This window comes from Selaginella moellendorffii, unplaced genomic scaffold (assembly GCF_000143415.4).
Source record: "Selaginella moellendorffii unplaced genomic scaffold, v1.0 SELMOscaffold_52, whole genome shotgun sequence".
Classification (NCBI taxonomy): Eukaryota; Viridiplantae; Streptophyta; class Lycopodiopsida; order Selaginellales; family Selaginellaceae; genus Selaginella; species Selaginella moellendorffii.
Genome location: NW_003314313.1, coordinates 333,769 through 355,291, shown reverse-complemented (window position 1 = coordinate 355,291; position 21,523 = coordinate 333,769). Strand labels below are relative to the sequence as shown.

The window sequence follows — 21,523 nt, the reverse complement described above, 5'->3', positions numbered from 1 at the left end:
TTTGGAAAACTATTTTTTATGAAAATCCCTCATTAATGTTTCTTCTAGACGGTTGTTCTTTTTAATCTCTAAGAAATATCTCAACCAAGTACTAGTTCTATGTACTCAAGATAGCTAAATATTGATATCCCTTATTCTTATTATGAATCTGTCATGTTTGTTTTCTATCATCAATTTGATATTTTGAATTCTTTTATATTTAATTATCAATATCATCTCCCTTGGTTCTCCAAGAATTGAAGCTTCGCTTGAAGGAATACTATCTCCTAAATACATCTTCATCAGGAGGTTGATCATATACCTCAAATTGGTCTGACCTGCTAACATGCACATCAAACTCTGACTTGAGGTGGCAGACAAAGCCAAATTAAGAAAACCTTAAACCCTAAGAGGTTTGGGGATGGAGGCCGGGCTGCGCTCTCGTTTCACACCGACAAGGGAAGGGACGACTCGAGCCGTAAGCTAACGGCCGCGGAACAGGCCCAGGTATGTATACCTCCACCAACCTACGAGGACGAAAGTGTCTTCCCCGGAAATTCCAAAAGCATCCACACGGATTTTGCGTCGGACAATGTCGCCTCCTGGACGCTGGGAGCCTGGGATGGCTTCCTGGACGAGGTGCGAGACTTCTCGCAGCAGCTGCCAAGAACGGGCTCTTTCTACTCCAAACCCGACACCACCGTGGAGCCGATCTCGGACGCATCGGGTTTGGCTATGGACCTCCAGGACGGCTTGCATCGCCTGGGACGGAACATCAGTGCTTTCTCTGCTCAAAGCGTGGTGGGTTGGCCGGATATCTGCGTGGAATGGCGAGACAAAGATGATGCTCCAGCGCTCCTCGTGGGTATTGTGGAGCTCGACACTTTGCCAGCGTTTCCACCGTCACGTATCCGGGAGGACTCGGTCTCGTCACCGACATCACAGTTTTGGCCAGTATTGAACCGGCTGAGGGAGATGTTGGCTCTGTCCGGAGGCCTGCGTTATGGCTTCGTGACGACGAGGACAAAGTACTGGTTTTGCTATGGTGACGAGACCGTGCTGGCCCTGTCACCACCGGTGGATGTCGAGAGCGTCACCTTGGCTTGCTTCTGGTACCTCATGGCTCTTTCCGAAGGGAAGGAAGCGAAACCTCCACCGATGAAAAATGTGTGGAACGTAGGCCGCACTACTGATTTCACAGGCATGCAAGACGCGATGAAGGGCATGGTGAAAGATTTAGCCACGACGCTACTGGCAGATGGCAGCAGCAGCGGGGGCCAAGTCCACGAGAAACTCGAGTTTTGGTCGAGTCGAGAGTTTGAGCTGGGCCGCAGGCTTTACAAGTTCAACTGTGACATACTCTATGCCAAGCTGCGCAATGGTGGCGACGAAGTGGTGCTTAAGATCCGGGACCTCGGGAGCCATCGGAGCTGCTTGAGGGACGAGCTGGAAAGGTTTGTCAAGGAGGTTTTGGCGTACAAGAAACTCCGGAGAATCCAGGGGCGTGCCATACCACAGCTGAGGAGCTACGGGTTTATGAGTGGTGGCATGTTTGCTGTGCTTGTGCTGAGCTATGGTGGCCAGCGTCGCGATTTCCATGCTCTCGACGCTGCATCGGCTGGACGATATGGAGAAGAAGCTGCTCGAACCCTGCATATGATCCATCACCAAGGGCTTGTTCACGGCGATCTTGACACGAGCTCGGTGGTGGTGAGAAGTGAGGAGCCTCTGCGGGTGACTATTGTTGGACTTTCTCGAGCCCAGCCTGCTGCGACGGCCAAGGAATTTTCTCGAGAAATGGTAAGGATCAAGGCAGGTTGTGGAATGACAATCAAGGAAGCCCGGAAAGTAAGGCTTCACTATAGCGATGATGATGACACTGGAGATGACACCACGCCAAGTGGTTGAAGGAAGATTCTTAGATATTCTAAGAACTAATTTGCAGGCTTTTAGAGCAAGAAAGTTGTGAGTGACAAGTCAACAGGCAGCTCAAGTAGCAATAATAGTTACTGAATATAAATTACAATATTATGATACTATATCAAACTATAAAAATATTATACTTTAACATTCAACTATATTTCGCTTTTTTCAGTATTTCTTTTCCTTCCTAGCCTCAAGATTTTGCAACACTTTTGATTGGATACACTCCTTTCCAGCTTATGATTTTTAAATGCCAATGGAATCTACACCAATTGATCCACACAATCACATCTTTTTATGTGGGCATCCCAAGCTTCCTCCATAGCATCCATCCAATCACACGAAACACTAAAACCTTAAATCTTGTTGATGTGTCAAAAACTTGAGTGGCATGTTAATTGGCTGACGCAATGTGGCAAACTTGGGCATGTAATATTTTGCAGTAATTGATGCCTATCCTATACCCATCAAGATAAAGTCCAAGCCCCACATGTGCTCTAGTGGCGGTTCTGAGTGTGAAGTGACATAGTTGTTAGAGTGGTTGTCAGTGTGAAGTGACATTAGAATGGTTATCGATTGTGACTCCACTCAACTTACTTTGACTTCGAATTTCGAATTGACTCCAAATTGCTTGTGCCTTACGCAATTGAGAAAAAAAAATTGGCAGCAAGGTGTGAACCAGTTGCCACAAATGTGTTGCCATAAGCACCACCTGCATCACCTACCACAGAAACTCAAGCTCCCCAGCCTGACACCCGAGAACAGCTCGGGCTAGTTCTTTCACAATGCATGACACAATCTGCCTCCATGCTTCCATTGGAAGTTTTCTGGGCTCCTACAAAAACGCCTAGCATTTTTAAGCACTTTTATTGTAAAATTTCTTTATTCTGGATCACATCACACAGACACAGAACACATTAGTTAGAACACATTATTAGAATGCCAAGAGCAACACAACACTCAGGCAAACATTCAGTCCCCAGCACACGCTTTCCTCAAGGTTTTGCGTTTGTTTCATCTTTCCTAGCTGCAGCAAAAGCAAAGCAAAAGAGTGAGAAACAAATACAAGATAAGAAACAAAAAGTTCTAGTGCCTGGGTAGCCAGCAAATTTGCACACGTCCTGCCCGGTGCAAGCGACGAGTGCAGACCGCAGCGCCTGAATATCGTAGTTGGGGATGTACTTTTCGCAGTCGCAAACCGCAGAGCCCAGAAGGAGGAGCTGCACGCAGCAGCTGTTAGCCGGGTTGGGGAGCAAATTCCCGCAAGACGTGCAGCTCTTGTAGCTCACGGCCTTCGACAGAGAGTTGGAGCTCGCCGTCGCCACCATGTAAACCAGAAACACCACCACTGCCACCGACTTGCAGCTCATCGTTGGTTCAAAGCTCTGGAATTTCTTTAGAAAGAAAGAAAAGAGAAACCAAGAGGGAGTGTGTGCTGGGTGGTGTGAGGGGAGAGAGAGCTATATATCCCCGCAAGGAATGCCTCTCCACCACCCACACAGTATCCCCAGGCACGGACACTCCGAACGAAATTACTTACCAGACGCAAACAAATGCTGGACAAGGAGGGACCGCCTCACGCTTTGTCCTCCTCCGTCTTCTGTGCGTCCAAAATCGCTGCCAGCGAGGGTGGCGGCCGGTAGACAATGCTTCTCTTCCACTTGGCCTTGAGCTTCCTCGACTCGCGTGGTTTTATCCCGCGCTCAATCTCTCGCTCTCGTTTCACGGTGAGCATCCGAGCAATCTGCGGTAAGTAGGAGAGCGTGGGCTTAGCCGCAAAGCTGTTTCTAGGCTTAGCTTACCTTCTTTTTCATGTTCTTGTAGTCGCTGACACGGTAGTCCTGCCGGGTTACCTTCTTGCAGCGCATGAGAAAGAGCTCGCCCTTCAAATCCACCACCGTCTCGTTGATGAGCTCGTCCGACATCCCCCGGATTTCCTTGAGCTCGATGGTCCTCTTGGCCATCATGGAACTCTGAGCGGCTGCGCCCTCAGCCGCAAAGGTGCTGCGATCTGAGTCCTCTTCAATCCCTGCTAGAAAAAACCCACCAGCAAAGAGCTGAGAGCAATGCAAATCAGAATTCGAGCACACTTACGCATGAATCCAGCTTGAGCCTCAGTCCTGCCATTCCTGTCGCTGCAAGCGCCATAGCCACAAAAGGATGAGACACTAGAAGAAGAAAAAATTTGGTTTTTTTTTTAACTTTCTTCCATTACCTACCTATAGGTAAGGTAATTCTTCACAAATCAGGAAAACAAAAAAGAGAAAAACATCGAACCATCTCAGCGCATAGATTGCTGGTGAGCTTTAGTGATTCTCCGCACGGCGGTCAGCCAGACACCACATTCGTCCCACTCTCGCGATGTCAAGTCGCCCTGCACACAGAGAAAAGATGGATCGTCAGCTACATACGGCAGAGGAAAAGGCAAACTCACTAGTATCTCATGAGCCGAAGGGAAATTCCGACTATCCAGTGCCTGACAAAGCAGAAGTAGCTTCGTCTCGACATTTGGCGATACGTCCCCAGAGTTTAGCTTGGCGAACAAAGCTCCAAGCTTTCTGGAGTTGTCATCCACTTCACGTTTCTTTACAGGGTTGCTCATATCGGACGTTTCAGCGAAAAGCCTTTTGAACGTAGAAACCACAGGCTTCAATTCATCTGTAAAAGAAACCAAATGTAAAAACACGTTGTGTAAGGCGACATTACCTTTAACATTCTGTGTGTCAACAGTGTGGACAGTCGGGGGAGGGGCCGGCGCTGATGGAGCTGTGTATGTAGGCTGGGGTGCTGGGGCAGATTGTGCTGGTGCTGTATATGTTGCTGGAGTAGAATGTGGTGGTGCTGTATATGTTGCTTGAACTGTATAAGGAGTCTGTTGTTGTAAGTGTGAGATCAATGGTTGAGCAGCTGTCGGTGGACTAGGAAGGCGTTGGAGAGGAGGCTGCACAGGCTGCACGCGAACAGGGTTGAATCCAGCAACAGGATTGAATCCAGCGGGCGTATGAACTTCTGTTTGATGTGACGGTCTCGGCACCATAAAGCTTGAAGCAGGAGGCTGCACACGAACAGGGTTGAACATAGTTGGAGGCGGGACGTGAGGTTCTGTTTGCTGTGGAGGCCTTGGAACCATCAAGCTTGGAGCAGGAGCGCTAGGAGCGGGAGAAGATGGTGCATACTGACCCATCGTTGGCGTTGGCGTTTGAGTGTAATGCGGGTAGTCGTACGGTTGCGAAGAAAATCCCTATGAGCATACCACATTAGGACAGGTAACAACACATCTCGAAGTACCTGATTGTAACTCGGCGTATACCCAGTGTTAGGATACATGGGTGATTGACGGCTTGCCACTGGCGCTGGCGCGGGCGCGGGCGCTGCCACTGGCACTTGCGGCGGTTGCTGACTTCTCTGAATTCTGTCTCGAAGTATCGTCAAACTTTGAGGTAGTTCCCCGGGGACCAAAGAGAGATACGCGCCGGCAGATTCTACAAGTCCTTCACTCGCAAGAAGTTCACAAAAACTCTCTACTGCCTTTGCTAAGGCCGGAGTGAGTCGCTTAAGTTCGACAGCGACAGCCAGCACAAGTGACTTCTCCACTAAATCCTGTGATCCCAATGTTAGTAGCAAGAGACACTGAAACAACCATACCTGTAAATTTGTCGTAACATGCTTCCCATGATTTGGGGTGCTGAACGCGCGAGAAAGCACTTCAATAGTCTTCTCAACATTGCCTGCACATATATAACAGATTGTTGCTGCTTGAACATCGCCGCCAAGATCAAGCCTTGAAGCCAACGCATTAGCAAGTTGTGACCAGTCTTCACCACGCGCGTACTGCGAAAAAAAAAAAGAAAAAAACAACTGTAAATCTACTTCGCATAAAGCAAATAATACCGTAGCCAGAAGAGCTAATGTCTGCTTCCATGCAGCTAAAGGCCTGTTTGCGACTAATCCACTGAAATCTCGTGTTACAATCGCGGACAGAACCTGGCAATATAAACCGAGGTGAGATTTAGGAACACAAGGCATCACGAACCTTGAAATACGAACGTTGGTTTTTCTTCACATACTCATCCCGAGTTTTCTCTCCCAAAGCTTGACTTCCAGCATAAGCAATGCTCAAGGCATCGGCAATTCGGTTCATAGAAATGCATTGTGCCACTGCTCCCTTGAAGTCTCCAACAACCAGTGCCTCCTCGATTGCATTGTCCGAGTCCCTGCTAGTATCATCTACTTCTTGTTCTTCTGTGCCTTCTGCGGTGGTCTCATCTTTCCCGTTCATTTGTCCAGCAGCTACCTCGGGTTCTTTTGGCTCTTGAAGGTTTTCAAAAAAGTCCTCCCCATCGTCAATTGGTGTTTCTACAGCCGGTACGTCTGTTTGAATTTCGGCCTTCTCTTCAAACTCTTCGGCAAGTGCGTCGACTTCAGAAAATTGAAAGCCAAGCTGATTCAATAGAGCCTTTCTTCCTCCATCATCGTCAAACATCAGCTTCAAATATTCCCACACTTCTCGTTCTTGATCAGATCTGCTAAAAGCAAAATTAGGAATACTGTACAAGCAAAGAATGGAAGACATACTCTGCTTCAGAAGCTTTTCGATCACAAAAAGACTTCAAAAGAGCCCTTCGATCGCCATTGGTAACAGCTTCCTCAAATTCAGTCGAACGTTTAACCGTGCCTTCTTCGATCGCCAAACTATGAACCTTGACCTGTAAGGAAATTTCGAGTTGCGAATAGAGTACAAAGGTGAAGATGTCTACCTCCGAAGCTATAGAATTTTCAGCCTTCTTTTTAAACGAGACGAGCTTTCCACCAAAACCGAAACTCGTTCCCACTGGTCTCTTGAGCCACTTTGGTGCCTTCAAAACCACTGTAACGACAAGACGAAAGTTTACAATATTACCAAGACATGGCTCTACATTACCAGGAGAAGTACGTCCATATTCCTTTTCATTATGGTGACAGGACTGGAACAAAACGAGATTCTCTTGTATAACAAAAGAAATGTACATTCCATGACCTACCTCAATACTGTATATGCCAACTCTTCCATCATAAGATGAGGCGGATAAGATGCCAGGCGTCCGGGTAGACCATTGCACGTCAAAATTCCAACTGTTGCCTCTAGGTAACTCCCCGATAATCTTTCAATCAATTGCCACGAGTCAAGGAAAAACCAACACATATAAGCCAGGAAAGCTTACCTCCCCTGAAACGTCCCAGCACAATGTTCGATTGTCCTTTGCAGAACTTAGTAGCATCGAACTATCACTTGGACACCAAGCCAGTGAAAGGATTCCTGTAACAAACAAATTGAGGCATGCAACGGATGGAACAAATCGCACCTTTTGAATGTCCAGTAAGAACTCGCGTCGGATGATTCGCTTTTCTCAAGTCCCAAGCCTACAGAGGTATAAAACTCAGAACAAAGGAAACAGAAAGCGAAGCTCTTACCTGTAAACAAGGCATATTGTCATCGTCAACTGCGACAATTAACTCGGTTGGAACTTCTGGATTCCATTGTAACGCAGAGTATCGCAGTTTCGATTGTGGATCTGAGAAGCTGAAGAGGAACATGAAAACAAGAAATCAAAGTAAGTTAGAACCTTACCTCAAAACACTTTTTCGTTTCTTCAAGTCCCATACCACTGAAAAAGAAAACAACAGCAAATAAGGAAGACTTAGAATTCAGCGCCGAAAGTACCGCAAACGCCTTCATTTGATGTTGTAGCAAAGATATGAGAAACCTTCCGGTTCCATGAGAGGTGAGAAATCGACGATGCTCCTTTCCACTGTAGAGAAAATCACAGTACTAGACTGGTTCTGAGTTTAAAAAGAAAATAGAAAAACCTGAAGCGGTGGACATGGCTTCGGGGTAGCAGTATCCGTGAGATCCCAGATGTAGACCGTGCCATCAGCGTCACCAGACGCAAGGAAATTAGGAGTGATCGGGTTAAACTCTAGCCCAACGATCTGAAATTCCACAAACAGGGTTGAAAATCGAGCATAGCAACAAGAATGCTACCTTCTGTGTGTGCTTTTCTATCTTCGCCTCGGCGGCACTCTCGGTATTGCTCTGGAAATCGCTGCAAAGACAAATGTGACCTAGAGATCTAGCGCTCGATCGCTGGCCTACCTTACAAGCGCGGCCGGATTCCAGATATTGATGCTCCCATCCGCCAATCCGCCGGCCAGCAATCCCGCCTCACCCGCCCAGCTGAGGCGATTCAGCGGCTCGGCGGTGGCGCAGGATCCCACCAGCGGCAGCTCGACGTCGTCGCTGGCCAAATCGAGCTTGAAGAGCTCCAGGCACGTCGACGAGCTGAGCGAGGAATCCAGAGATCCGGCGACCGTCCCCGCGGCGATGAGATTCTCGCTGGGGCTGAACGCTGCTATGGCCGAGCGCGAGATCGTCTTGACAGCCGCCATGGCTCCGCTCGCTCGCTCGCTCGCTCCTCACAATAAGCCCTAGATCGCGAAGCCTCGATCAAATGCCGTCGATGCCATGGACGGCCCATGATAACATTCCAGAGAATATCCTCCTACCTAGCTACATTCTTCTCTCGTTGCTGGGATTCGAACCAGGCTCGTCCTTTGGCGCGTTTGGGAAGAAGGCGATGAAGAGGAGATTGTTAACGATGGTGATAAGGAAGAGAATGGCCGCGAATTTCAAGAAGAAGGCACTCTCCACCTCGGGGAACTGCGCGACCTCCAATTCCTTGTCGGATTTTCGTGGCGGCGGAGGAACTGATCGAAGCAAGCAAGCAACATCGATAGCATTGAGCATTTCGATCGAAGAAATCTCCTCTTACCGGAAGAAATTCTTGGAGGAGATCTGGTGGACGAGAGGCCCTCGAGCTGATTGTCGAGCTGCTGGAGCTTAATCTTGCGCTGTTCTTCATCGCTTTTGCTGCAACACCGCGCTGCTAATCCTCGCCTCCTCCTCGAGAGCGAAAACGCTGCTATCCTTGGAATAGCTACTAGCGTTACGAGCGACGCCATGGATGGATTAAACTCCGATTTGCTGCGGAACAACGTTTGAATCGTTTTTTTACTGTAATTTTGTTTGACTTAATACGTTTGACAATTAACCCGAAGTGAATATAAAGAAAATTCAGAATTTTTTTCTTATTAATAAAATTAAAAAGAATCATTGGCCCATGCAGGTTTCGAACCTGCGACCTTCGCGTTATTAGCACGACGCTCTGACCAACTGAGCTAATAGGCCTCACATGACAACATTGTCAAATTTCAGTTTACAATGCATCACAGATAGCTAATTTATGGTTTGTAGAAATATTAGTAATAATGTTTATAACAACTAAAGGATCCGTGGCGCAATGATAGCGCGTCTGACTCCAGATCAGAAGGCTGCGTGTTCGAATCACGCCGGGTCCGAAGAATTTTTTTTTTGTCTTTCTCCATTCGTTCTATAGAACCTCATTTTTTCTCTCGTATGGATCATCGCACCAACAAACATCTGATCCACGAGCTCGATGCTCATGCCAATCCCAATCGTAGCTTAGCAGCAGCAGCCCATCACGCAGTAGCGCCCACAGCATTTGCGCGCCATCCGAGCAGCACACGAGCATTCTTTCCGCAATCGCGAGAGAGCTCCCAGACCTCCAAGAACAAGCCACTCCCCCCAACCAAAGCCACTCGATTCCCACACTGGAGTAGCTCTTTGGGCTCGAAAGTCCAGGTGAGAGTCGAGGTGAAACGAGAACAAAGCCACGAATCGTCTCAAATCCAGCGCGTACCGCATCCCACCACCTTCGTCAACCTCGATCCAAGCACACGACCGTCCTCGAGCTTGAGATGTCGCTTCACCTCCCACGAATCCAATCGATCGTCGGACATGCTCTCGATCCTCGCCAGCTTGAATACGTGCTCTGTAGCGAGGACAACCGTGAAGACTTCCAGGATCCCGACCCCTCTGAAAGGGGAGAGGTTCCTGGGAGTGTGGATCTTCGTGTGTTCCCCCCGGAGAGGATTTCCAACGAGCTAGGATGTCGCGGGAGAAGCACAGCAGCGAGATCCCGGCCGAGGCAGCAGCGCACACAAATGTGTGATCTGGAGCATCCACAAGCCCAGCGAGTTATTGAAGATCGCCAGCCTCGAGAGGGCTCTTGCTCGGGCTCGTGCTCGGGCTGGGGTCGGGAGGAACGCCACCGCGGGCTTGCAGGTGGAGGGCTTCCACGGAGCTAGAACCATAACTAATGGAGGATTAGGGCTCTTACTGGAAGAAGACCCAGAGCAAATCTGGGAGAGTTTGCTTGGGCGGAAGGACAGGGCGGATGAAAATCTTCAAGCTCTTCTCCAGCATCCCCGCGGCGGCGTCCAGCCCCTTGGCGCTCAGCTTGGCGCACAGCGACACATCCAGATACTCGAGGCGCGAGCAGCCGCGGGCAATGTGGAGCAATCCTTCGTCCGAGAGCTCGCCCCTCTTCATCTCCAGGTGCTTGATCCCGCGCAGGGATCGCGATAGCACCAGCGCCTCGTCGTCGTCCCCTCTCGCCAGGAGCTTGTTCCGCTCGATCCGGTCGCTGTTCCTCAGCATGTTTCGCTTGAGCCGGATCAGGCGCGGGCAGTGCCGCCCTAGGGCTTCCAATCCGGCGCTGGAGATGTTGTAGCAGTCGCTGATGTCGATCGATGCCAGGAGCGGGCATTTGTACGCGAGCGTCATCGCCGAGGAATCGGTCACGCGGAGGCTGTTCCGGATCCCCAAGCTCACGAGCTTCGGGCACCTGTTGGATCGATCATCGAAAATATTTCCAGTGTTCTTCCAAGAAACCAGAGATGATACCTGTGAGCGATGTATTCCAGGGAGGAATCGCAGCAATGCATGGTGCGCAGGTCTTGGAGCATCCCGCGGCTCCGATCGACGACCTCGTGGATGATCCACTTGATCTGATCGTCACACTCGAACTCCCACCAGAAATCCTGCTGCACGCGCGCCAGGAACCACGGCTCTATGTCCACGCTCGTCCAGCAATGCGGCTCCTCCTTGCATGCCCTGTTCCATCTCTTGCAAACCAGTGGCGCGCTCAAGAATCTCTCCTCGAACGGCAGCCTCGCAAGGATCTGCGCCAGAAGATCGGGAAGTAGCTGCTCCCAGCAGGAGAAAGATTGCTCATCTTCCAGGCCATTTCCCTCCTCGTCGGCCATGATCTTGATCAAGAAACGACGCCACTGCTATCTAGCCCGAGATTGGGAAGGGCATTGTGATTGAAATCTGCCGATGGCGCTGCCGGCTGCCGCTACTCAGCATCTCGATCGCTCCCGGCGTCTCGATATTTCGATCCAGCCAGCGATCACACCGGACCCCGATATTTCGATGAATCCGCTCGACTCCCACCCGCGCCGTCGCCTAGATCTTGCCTGGGACCCGATCAAGGAGCTCTTCGCCTGCATTCTTCGATGCTGTGGGAACGCTCAAGATCTGGCCAAAGTGCGCTGGATCCACGCCTGCATTCGTCGCAGCGATCGACACCGCGACGATCCCGACCTCGCCAATCTCCTCCTCCAGATGTACGCCCGATGCCACAGCCTTGCCGACGCGCGCGCCGTCTTGGAATCGATGCGCGCCCCGGACGCTTCCTCTTGGACGATTATGATCGGCGCCTGTGCCAAGAACGGGCATCTGGAAGATGCCGAGGGCATCTTTGCGAGCATGGCGAAGAAAAGCATCGTGAGCTGGAACGCGATGATCGCAGCTTATGCGATCAACGGCCAGATCGATGCCGCGCGGCAGACCTTCCACGCCATGCCACAATGGGACGTGGTATCTATCACGGCTATGCTTGGGGCATATGCCCAACACGGGCATCTAAACGCCGCCAAGGCTCTTTTTAAAACAATGCCTGAGCGCAACGTGGTGACGTGGAACACAATGGTGACGGCACATGGGGTAAGTGGAGCCGTAGATGCCGCTGAATCGACGTTCCAGAGCATGCCAGAGTGGAACCTTGTCTCGTGGAACGCAATGCTCCAGGCATATGCCGCCAACGGGAATGTAGATGCCGCACAAGCCACATTCACAGCCATGCCAGTTCACAACATGGTATCATGGAATGCAATGCTGGGAGCATATGCCCATACCTTCCATCTTGATGCAGCCGAGTCTACCTTCACCGCAATGCCCTGCCGAGACACAATCTCCTACAATGTCATGATCGCGGCATATGCCCAGGGAGGGCATATCTACGCGGCAAGGCGAATATTCGATGCCATGGACGAGAGGAATCTCGTATCGTGGACAACGCTGCTCCACGCGTACGTCCACATCGGCCGTATTGAAGAGGCCAAGGGAATCTTTGACAAAATGCCCTCACGCAATATCGTGTCATGGACGGAGATGCTGCAGGGCTACTCAGGGGAGGGCCGTCTTGGAGCGGCCGAGGAAATATTTGATGAGATGCCACAACACAACGTTGTGTCGTGGACCGCGATGCTCCACGCATATGCCGGGAACGGGCATATGGACGCGGCAAAGGCTCTGTTTGATAGAATGCCACAGAAAAACACCGTGTCCTGGACGACCATGCTCCAAGGCTATGCCCAAAACGGGCATATCGAGGGAGCCACGGCCTTGTTTAGGAGAATACCCGAGCTCGACGTTCTCTCCTGGACGACCATGGTGACGATCTTTGCTCACTCTGGCTCTGGCTGGATCGCCATCGCGTACTTCCGGATCATGCTGCTCGAGGGTCTCAAACCCAGTAGAGTCTCGATCCTCAGCGTCATGGTCGCTTGCAAACACGTTGGTTTGGTCCGGGAAGGCTGCCGCTACTTTGTCTCCATGAGAGACGATCACGGGCTCTTTCCACTGGAGGAACACCACTCTTGCTTGATCGAGATCCTGGATCGAGCAGGCCAGTTCGAGACGTTGTCGAGCAGTAGCTTATTCAGTGCCAAGTTCTGCTCCTTGGTAAATGACGAGCTCCTCCAGCAGCTTCTCTAAATGCACTGGCACCGAGCGGGTGGCAATTGAGCGTTGGAGGGTCTTCTCCTGTCCCTAGCAATCGCCTCTCGAACACCCGGAAGCTTGGAGCGGACTTTCCTCCAGATCATGTTGACGGCTCCATCCTTGATAGCAGCACCTCTGCCGCCGGGAAAACCATTCTCGTACTCGAAATGGTGCTGTACACTAGCCAGGTTGTGACGCATCTGATTCCTGACCTTGCTGCTCAAGCTGCTCAGGTGCCGGACGAGCCACTTCGGCAGCAAAGCGTCGTGAACTGACACAAAGATGGCGAATTGCGTGTAGTCGAGCATGCCTTCGAACGGTAGCTCGATGCTGTCGCTGACGATCACGGGTATGCACAGGCTTGCCACTGCATCGAACAGACGGCAGGAGCTGGGCGTGTCGCCGGCAGGGTGGAGGCAAAAGTGAGAGTTTCTCATGCCTTGGACTGCTTGGACCTGGCCTGTTCTGTTGGGAAAGCCTTCCTCTAGCAACACTCCGGGCTCGCCATCGAGAACACTCCATAGCTGGTCCCGAACAAGTCCAGTCTACGAGAGAAACAAAAGGAAGAAAATGAGAAACCAAACACGATCTAGAACAATTAGATTACAATAAAAAAAGTACGTACTCTGTGACGATATCTTGCGCCCTTGAAGTAGAGAAGCGTGGTGCGAACAGCATTGTCTTGCGAGAGTGCTAGCGTTGGAAGAAGGTGAGTATATGGAACGATGACATCTTTGATCAACGAAACCTGAGTGTGATAGATGGGCTGGGGACTGCTCAAATTTCTAGAGCTCTTTGCATCTTCCATGTACCAGCCACCAAAATCCACAACGAGAAGGATGGAGTTGGCTATCTCGGCCCGGAAGTGGTACATGGCCATCGGATCTAATTCATTCATCCGAGAGTTTGGTAAAACGAAGATTTTGTTTGCGTAGGCCTACCTGTGAGAACGAAGACGTGATCTCTTCCACCCGAGCGTTGCCACCGCGAGGAGCTCGTCACAATCTCCATGACCGCCTTCTGCCTCTCGTAATCCTCATTGTCCTTGCGGTGCCTGAAATGCCCCTTCCCATTCCTGAGCTGTGCCTCCGCGCTGAGCGCTGCGAAGAACGGCACGAACACCACATCCGCCTGGTCTGGATCCAAAACCCTGCGGGCGAACGACGCATCGCTTCCCGCTTCCAAATCTCCCAGAATCCAATACTCCGCGCTGTACTGTCTGACGAGAGGATCGTCAGGGTACGCCGGGAAAGCATCGATCTGGCTCACAGCACTCCCTGGATAGCTCCTCACCAGGCCGTAGTTGAAATCGCGAGAGAGATTCGCAATGTGGACGCCAATGCCGCCGCTCCAGCTCCGATCGTCGTCGACAGCTGCCCGCTTCAAAGAAAACCCCGATGGATTGGAGTAGAACAGGACGAGGAATGTGATCTGAGACGCAACGATCGTGACCGCGGCGGAAGAAGCACCGCATCGGGGCAGCTGCATTCGATTCGAGAGAAAGAAATAGGGAAGAACCCTAGAAAATATTTTGGAGTCCACTCCACGGACTTGAGAGCCGGATTCCAATTTGGCCGTGAGTCCGTACGCACTGGGGTGTAAAGTCCATTCCATCCATCCACAGTTCCGTTTCGTCGTGGTCGGCCTCTCCAATATGCGATAATTTCTAGGGATTTTAGCCCCATTTCTTGGTTCCAAGAGTTCTAAACCCTCGCCCTGCCCAGCGGGGATCGTCGCGGCGCCGGATCTGGTGAGCTCCCCGATCTCCCACCTCCGTAATCTCGCTTCTCGAATCTCATTCTCTCCTCCGCCAGGTGAAAATCTTCCATTCCCACGCGCGGTGCCTCCGATCTGGATGCGCCAGTGATGGCCGCCGCTGTAGGTATGGCGCACACCATGGTAGCGGGATCCGAGCCCGCGGCGGCGACTAACACCAGCAGCAGCAGCAGCAATGGCGGCGGGGGAGGAGGAATTCCGGGTCGCGTGGATTGGGCAAACTGCCGCCGCAAGTCCGCGCACGTCGTCCTCTGCCCGCTCGTCCGCGTCGGCCATCTCAATCCGATGATGATCCTGGGGCAGAAGCTCGCGCAGATGGGGCTCTCGGTTACGGTGCTCATCCCCGGGAATCGCCCGCTCCGCCGAGTCCTCAACAACAATCCCACCGACGGCCTGGACGTGCTGCTCGAGGTGCTGGACATGGCCGAGGACGAGGACTCCTGGCAGCCCAGCAGCCGATCCATCGCCACCGGCGCGCGGCGGCTCCAGGTGGATATGTGCGCCGTGGCCAGCACCATGTCCATGTTCCAGATGCACGGCGAGGCCCTCCGCCGCAAATTCGACGAGATCAGGCGCTCGCCATCGCCGCCCGTGTACGCCGTGATGGATTACATGCTCTTCTCCTCGGCCAGCGATGGATTCCTGGCCGAGAACGCCAGCCTCGTCCCGATCTGCGTCTTCTGCCCGATCTCCGCCGCCAGCATCATCTTCCATATGTCGGCCTCGCAGCAGACGCTCCCCTCCAAGCTCGCCGATGGGTTCGTCATCCCGGGGCTGCCACCATTCCGCCCACACGACATCTCCGACTACTACCGCGAGACGTCCCACGTCTTGAATCTCCTCTTCTCCGAGCACAGCAATCTCCTGGCCGAGTTCCATCGCCTCATGATCAACACCTTCCACGATCTCGAGAACGGCCCCCTGGACGTGCTCCGCCTCGACGCCAAGGCCACCAAATCCAAGGTCTACGCCGTCGGCCCGCTCCTCCCGCCCGAGTTCTTCAAGCTCGATCTGGCCAAGCCCACGGGTGATCGCGCGGTGGAGGAGATCAAGGAGCACCGCGATCGTCTCGTCAAGAGCGCCGACGAGCAGCGATGCAAGGAGTGGCTCGACGGCCAGCCGGAGACCTCGGTGCTCTACATATGTTTCGGGAGCTGGATCTCGCTGTCGCGCGCCCAGATCTTGGAGCTGGCGGTGGGATTGGAGGCGAGCGAGCAGGGATTCCTGTGGGTGTTCTCGCGCGTCCAGGAGATGGAAGCTCTCCCGGAGGGATTCGTGGAGAGGATGGCGAGTAGCAACAAGGGCTTCTTCTACGTTGGCTGGGCGCCGCAGTTCGTCATCCTCAGTCACTCCTCCACGGGCGCGTTCGTGACGACGTGCGCGTGGAACTCGGTGCTCGAGTGCATCTCCCTGGGCGGCCTGCCCATGCTGGCGTGGCCCATCACCATGGACCACCTACCCACGTGTCGCTACCTGGTTGACGTGCTCCACGTGGCGGTGGAGGTGATTGGCGACGGCGACGAGCGTCTCGTGGGGCGTGCCGAGGTGGAGGCCGCGGTACGCGCGGTCACGGTCGGGGAGGAGGCCGCGGCGATGCGGCGGCGTGCCGCGGCACTGCGGCGTGCGGCGTGTGAGGCGGCGACGCAGGAGCCATTGCGGCCGTTTGTTACCGAGGTACTGCGCCACGCCCACCAGCCGCAGTAAAAAGTGGCGATCTACCTTTAATTCCGGGTGGTGGGTAAATTTCTTTCTTTTTTACCTTTTCATACCGGGCGGGGCAGCAGTGGAAAACAAATTTTTATGGGTATGATCTACTACGTCGAAAGGTTTCTACGTGATTTTTTTCTTGCTTGCGAAGGTTTCTACGTAGTGTTTTTTTTTTCTTCTTTTACGTACTTAAGCCTTGGATCTTTTTTCTTTGTGCCTTGGTTTGTTCTCTTGTTTATAATCCTCATCTCTTTATATGAGCGGTCTAGGGAGATCGGCTATGGCTGCCGCCTCGTCGCAGCAATTCGCAGGTCTCGCGCTCCCGCGCAATCGCTCGTCGACGGCGGCGTCGTCCCAGCGCGCAGCATTCGCAAGAGCGTCGTGTTCTTCCTCCAGCGATCAAAATCAGGGTTCTTCGGTCGGCTGTGGTGGCAGGCGGAGCTTCCTTGGCGGCGCCGCTGCTAGCGCTGGCTTGGTGATCGCATTGCCGACGCTGAGGTCGTCCGCGGCCGAGGAGCAGCTGTCGCAATGGGAGAAGGTCCCGCTGCCGATTGATCCCGGCGTTGTTCTTCTCGATCTTTCCTTCGTCCCGGACGAGCCGAATCGAGGTTTGTATCGGTTAATGGCGCTGAATTTTCCGAAATATCGGTGTTCCTGGCAGGATTCTTGCTCGGGACGAGGCAAACGCTGCTGGAAACCAAGGACGGTGGAAGATCGTGGGCTCCCAGGAGCGTTGCATCCGCCGAGGAGGAGGATTTCAACTACAGGTTTAATTCCATCAGCTTCAAAGGCAAGGAAGGATGGATCATTGGAAAGCCCGCGATTCTTCTCCACACATCCAATGCTGGCGAGACCTGGGAGAGAATTCCCTTGAGCTCTCGGCTTCCTGGCAATCCAGTTAAGTTCTAGCATCTAGAGAAGTGTTGTTCTTGGCGCTCTCATTCATACGCTCTTTTTGCTTTCCATTTCCAGGTGGTGATTCAAGCAACTGGAGACAAGCAAGCCGAGATGGTCACCGACGAAGGAGCGATCTATGTAACATCCAATGCTGGTTACAACTGGAAGGCCGCAGTGGAGGAGACGGTCTCGGCAACGCTTAACAGGTAAAGAGAAGCATTTTTTTGTTCCTCTAGCGATTGGAAGTTTATTGAGTTGTGTTAGATGATCTGCCAGAACTGTGTCAAGTGGAATCAGTGGAGCTAGTTACTACACGGGAACTTTCAACACAGTGAATCGCTCACCACAAGGTGACTACGTTGCGGTGTCTAGCAGGGGCAACTTCTATATGACCTGGGAGCCCGGCCAGGTAAATGGTTGTGATCTTAAGCTGCAAGTCACGGTGTTGATCTGTTTTCGTGGTTCAGCCTTACTGGCAACCTCACAACAGGAGGAGTGCCCGACGCATTCAAAACATGGGATGGCGTGCTGATGGTGGTCTTTGGCTTGTTGTTCGTGGAGGTGGTCTCTACCTTGGGAAATGCTCGGGTGTAAGTTTCCTTCTCGTTTATCTTTCTTTTTTGGATGTTTGATGTTTGATGTTTTAAAAAGGTGTGCGAGGATTTCGAAGAGGCCAGCATTCCAAGCAGGGGATTCGGGATTTTAGACTTGGGATACCGGTCTAAGGTGTGAATGTCAGCACTGGAACGATAGAATTGAAAATGTGTTTTTGTTTTCTACCAGGACGAAGCTTGGGCTGCCGGTGGAAGTGGCATGCTGCTCAAGACAACCGATGGAGGAAACACTTGGAGCCGAGATAGAGTCGCGGACAGCATTGCTGCCAACTTATACTCTGTCAAGTAAGCTCTTCTCGCTTCTAAAATTTTTAATCTCACTTCCGTCTAAAACAATCACAGGTTCCTCGACAACAAAAAAGGCTTCGTCCTAGGCAACGATGGTGTTCTTCTCCGCTACCTCAGCTAAGAATCTCCATCAAAACTATCAACTGGGCGATGGTTTCCCGATCGCCCAGTTCATCGGCAGTAGAGAATTTGCTACAGCAGCAGCAGCTCCAATCCCTGGCAGCGCTTGTAAGATCCCACTCGAGCTCCAAAGATCTAAACATCGCCAGACAAATTCACGCTCGAGTTCTAGACAGTCCTCTCTGGCCTAATAGATTCCTCGCCAATCTCCTCATGGAGATGTACGGCAAGGCGGGCGGCATGGACGAGGCGCGCGAGATATTCGACGGCATCTCCCACCCCAACACCCACAGCTGGAATATACTCATCGCGGCATATACCCACAACGGGCAATTTGATGCCGCCCAAGCTCTATTCCACGCCATGCCCGAGCGCGACGTCGTGGCGTGGAACTCGATCCTGGCGATGGAGGCGGCGCGCGAGGATTTCCAGGCGATGAAGGCGATCTTCAATGCGATGCCGGCGCCGGATCTCGTCTCCTGGAATGGTATGATCGCGGCATTCTCCCAGGCAGGGCACCTTGCGGCGGCCAAGGAGATGTTTGATCGCATGCCGCAGCGCGATCTCGTGTCCTGGAACACGATGATCCAGGCGTTCTTGCTGGCCGGGCAGATCCGCGAGGCAGAGATCATGTTTTGGGGCCTCCCGGACAAGAATGTGGTGTCCTGGAACACGATGATCCAGGGTTTCGGCGAGAAGGGGCAGATCCACGGCGCCAGGGAGCTCTTCGATGCGATGCCGTGGCGAAATATCATCTCCTGGACGGCAATTCTATCGGCGCACTCGCAGAGGTCGGATCTTTCCCAGGCGAAGGAGCTCTTCGACGCCATGCCCGAGCGAAATCTCGTCGCCTGGAACGCGATGCTAGCGGCATTTGCCGAGAATCACGATCTAAAAGGCGCCAGCGCGGTGTTCGATTCGATGCCGTGCCGCGACGTCGTGTCCTGGACGGCGATGCTTGTGGCATTGGCAAAACAGGGCAGTGTGGAATCCGCGAGAGAGATCTTCGAGCAGATGCCACAGAGGAACACTGTTTCATGGAACGCGATGCTGGAAGCTTATGCCCAGAATGGGCATCTGGAGGATGCGACCCTTGTCTTCGATCGAATGCCTCACAGGGACATCGTCTCGTGGAATGGAATGGTAGCGGCGTACACTCACAGGAAAATGGTGATCCAAGCCAAGGCCACCTTCGATTCGATGCCGCAGCGCAACAATCTCTCCTGGAACACCATCGCCGCGGCGTATGCCCTGGCGGGGAAATCCACCATAGCTCAGCGTCTCTTTGACACCATGCCAGGGAAGAACACCGTCTCGTGGAACTCACTCTCGGCAACTTATGCCCAGTCCGGGCATATCGATCGAGCAATGGAGATCTTCCACGGCATGCTGGCTGCTGGATTGGAACCGGACGAGGTCTCGTTCGTGATCATGCTCTCGGCTTGCAGCCACGCCGGGAAGCTCGATCGAGGGTGGAGCTACTTTGCTCTCATGACTGGGGAGTTTAAGCTGGTGCCTTGGGCGGAGCACTACTACTGCATGGTGGATGTTCTTCGGCGGGTCGGGCAGCTCAAGCTGGCTGAGAGTCTGGTCAGCAACATGCCTTTTGTTCCAGATAGCAAGGTTTGGGGATCTTTGGTAGCGGTGTGTGTGCCGCAAGAGCAAGAGATGGAGCGAGGGAATCAAGCAGCCAAGAACGCGTTTGAGATTGAGCCAGGAAATGCTGCTCCTTATGTATTGCTGTGCAATCTCTGGGGTAAGATCACTTGAAAACTTTTGAATTTTTGAAATTTTATATTCTCAAATTTTTTTAAACTTGGAAGATTCTTTCAAGATGGCAATGTCGTCCACTTTTTCAGTAAATTGAGATCGTTATAAATTCCAAGGCTCTACCAGAGAAGAAAGAAGATGTGTTGCCATGCTTTTGTCCCAGTTGCTGGTGCGTGTTTAGCACAAGAGAGTTACAAACTGCAAGAGAAAAGAGTAGAACTCCGTAGGCTTGGGTCCGTTTGGTAGATCTCAAGACACCCGTGAGATCTTGAGCGATTGGCGAATAAGTGTGATCACAGGCTTGGTTGACGCTGTTTTGCTCTGGCTTTCGATAGATTAAGCTGTAATTAAGCGATTCGATGCCAGCAGCTGGAAACAACCCAAGGATTTACATTGGTTCCCAAAGTAGCTCAGAATTCCACACCTTTGTATTTGGAGAAAACATTACGAAAGGTAGAATTTCCCCATTCTGCCAAAAATCTAGTTCGGAAGTTTACAGCGTCACTCAAGCGAAGCAGACGAAAGTTTGAGGCTCCAGAGAATCCTTGAGTACGCTCGGACTCCTCTTTTCTCTCAGCTACATCAATGAGAAAAAGAAAGTGATCGTCCGGATCGCAGCAAGCGAGAATGTATAGCACGTCCTGTCCCGTCCCAGAGCCTGGGCACCTCCCAGGCATCGCTGCCATGGCAGGAATGCTCTTGTCATGCTGACGCCATAGCTGCTAAGCCCTAGCTTTGCACTCCTCTTTCGGGCATTTGCAGTCATGAAAAGCCACAAGGATTTCTTGAAGCTTTCTCGCTGCTCCAACCCACGGCGACGGTCCAGAATGTCATTCCCTAGGCTTAGGGGGAATGAGCGGACACTCAATGAACGCAATGAAATGGGTCTTGCTTGTTGGCGCTCCGACATCGCAGCATATGACCAGAAAGGGGATTTTGCAAGGGCGTCTTGGCTGTTGTGCAAAATGCCTATGTACAGCAAAAGCCTTTTGGCATTTGCTTCAGAAAGGGAAGAACAAATGCAAATTCCTGGAAACACGTTCAGAGTGTCTATGGTAGTGGATGAGAACACGCGGATGATTCTGAAGCCTCAAGATTGGAAGTACAGGTTTGTTTCCCAGGAGTTTGTTCCTCCCACAGCAGTTCCCCCTCCTGGGTATTTGCTCCAAGCTGAAGCTACAAGGGACAGTGATATATGCAAAGGGGCATTGATTGTAATGCATGAAGAGTTTCTAAAACTCTTGGATATATGCATTACACATTACATGAAGCATGTGTTGCTTCTCAAAATGAGGGAATTCTATCCTAAAACAAATGCCAATCAAGTAGAATTGCAATTTCGTCACATAATGAAGCTATCCAGATTTGAAGACATCACTGAAATTAAAGACAAGAAAGGCTTGAGGGATAGCTGTACAATTGACCCTAACTGGGTATGGCCTCTCACACCATGCCAAGCTGTGGCTACTGCACGAGCGCTTCT

The 21,523-nt window shown here is 52.0% G+C and overlaps 7 protein-coding genes and 2 non-coding genes across 10 annotated transcripts; 4 read left to right on the top strand and 5 right to left on the bottom strand.

Moving 5' to 3' along the window:
- Positions 1-2,752: 2,752 nt before the first annotated feature.
- LOC112350653 lies at positions 2,753-3,454 on the bottom strand. Its single transcript, XM_024687228.1, has 2 exons — positions 2,996-3,454; positions 2,753-2,929 (listed from the first exon to the last, which is right to left on the bottom strand). Exons 1-2 carry the CDS (start codon positions 3,270-3,272, stop codon positions 2,898-2,900), a joined length of 309 nt encoding a protein of 102 aa, XP_024542996.1. The 5' UTR covers positions 3,273-3,454; the 3' UTR covers positions 2,753-2,897.
- Positions 3,275-4,109, bottom strand: LOC9635195 (50S ribosomal protein L29, chloroplastic). The gene is made up of 3 exons (XM_002982011.2): positions 3,997-4,109; positions 3,705-3,931; positions 3,275-3,646 (listed from the first exon to the last, which is right to left on the bottom strand). Exons 1-3 carry the CDS (start codon positions 3,998-4,000, stop codon positions 3,479-3,481), a joined length of 399 nt encoding a protein of 132 aa, XP_002982057.2. The 5' UTR covers positions 4,001-4,109; the 3' UTR covers positions 3,275-3,478.
- Positions 4,077-8,931, bottom strand: LOC9635194 (protein transport protein SEC31 homolog B). Its single transcript, XM_024687225.1, has 20 exons — positions 8,712-8,931; positions 8,036-8,646; positions 7,925-7,985; positions 7,750-7,872; positions 7,604-7,691; positions 7,511-7,547; positions 7,354-7,462; positions 7,245-7,302; positions 7,104-7,198; positions 6,924-7,043; positions 6,824-6,866; positions 6,660-6,769; positions 6,478-6,608; positions 5,936-6,425; positions 5,794-5,886; positions 5,548-5,733; positions 5,191-5,502; positions 4,609-5,143; positions 4,337-4,560; positions 4,077-4,276 (listed from the first exon to the last, which is right to left on the bottom strand). Exons 2-20 carry the CDS (start codon positions 8,326-8,328, stop codon positions 4,184-4,186), a joined length of 3,201 nt encoding a protein of 1,066 aa, XP_024542993.1. The 5' UTR covers positions 8,329-8,646; positions 8,712-8,931; the 3' UTR covers positions 4,077-4,183.
- Positions 8,932-9,053: 122 nt separating this feature from the next.
- On the bottom strand, positions 9,054-9,127 carry TRNAI-AAU. Its single transcript has one exon. It is a non-coding gene; the product is annotated as a tRNA-Ile (tRNA).
- Positions 9,128-9,225: 98 nt separating this feature from the next.
- TRNAW-CCA lies at positions 9,226-9,297 on the top strand. The gene has a single exon. It is a non-coding gene; the product is annotated as a tRNA-Trp (tRNA).
- A 1,843-nt stretch (positions 9,298-11,140) lies between these two features.
- Positions 11,141-12,833, top strand: LOC112350620 (pentatricopeptide repeat-containing protein At4g02750-like). The gene is made up of 2 exons (XM_024687100.1): positions 11,141-12,661; positions 12,774-12,833. Exons 1-2 carry the CDS (start codon positions 11,141-11,143, stop codon positions 12,831-12,833), a joined length of 1,581 nt encoding a protein of 526 aa, XP_024542868.1.
- LOC9635612 (probable arabinosyltransferase ARAD1) lies at positions 12,759-14,963 on the bottom strand. Its single transcript, XM_002982008.2, has 3 exons — positions 13,810-14,963; positions 13,494-13,753; positions 12,759-13,413 (listed from the first exon to the last, which is right to left on the bottom strand). Exons 1-3 carry the CDS (start codon positions 14,918-14,920, stop codon positions 12,859-12,861), a joined length of 1,926 nt encoding a protein of 641 aa, XP_002982054.2. The 5' UTR covers positions 14,921-14,963; the 3' UTR covers positions 12,759-12,858.
- Positions 14,933-16,348, top strand: LOC112350619 (UDP-glycosyltransferase 72B1-like). Its single transcript, XM_024687099.1, has one exon. It carries the CDS (start codon positions 14,933-14,935, stop codon positions 16,346-16,348), a length of 1,416 nt encoding a protein of 471 aa, XP_024542867.1.
- Positions 16,349-16,360: 12 nt separating this feature from the next.
- LOC9635610 (photosystem II stability/assembly factor HCF136, chloroplastic) lies at positions 16,361-21,377 on the top strand. Of its 2 annotated transcripts, none has more exons than XM_024687227.1 (8): positions 16,361-16,959; positions 17,013-17,248; positions 17,324-17,454; positions 17,525-17,657; positions 17,716-17,838; positions 17,900-17,974; positions 18,032-18,147; positions 18,205-21,377. In XM_024687227.1, the coding sequence occupies exon 8, from the start codon at positions 18,301-18,303 to the stop codon at positions 20,038-20,040; it is 1,740 nt and encodes a 579-aa protein (XP_024542995.1). In that variant the 5' UTR covers positions 16,361-16,959; positions 17,013-17,248; positions 17,324-17,454; positions 17,525-17,657; positions 17,716-17,838; positions 17,900-17,974; positions 18,032-18,147; positions 18,205-18,300; the 3' UTR covers positions 20,041-21,377. The 2 variants fall into 2 exon arrangements, with proteins under 2 accessions (XP_024542995.1, XP_002982170.2); XM_002982124.2 differs by having other exon boundaries at positions 18,205-18,445.
- The last annotated feature ends 146 nt before the right edge of the window (positions 21,378-21,523 follow it).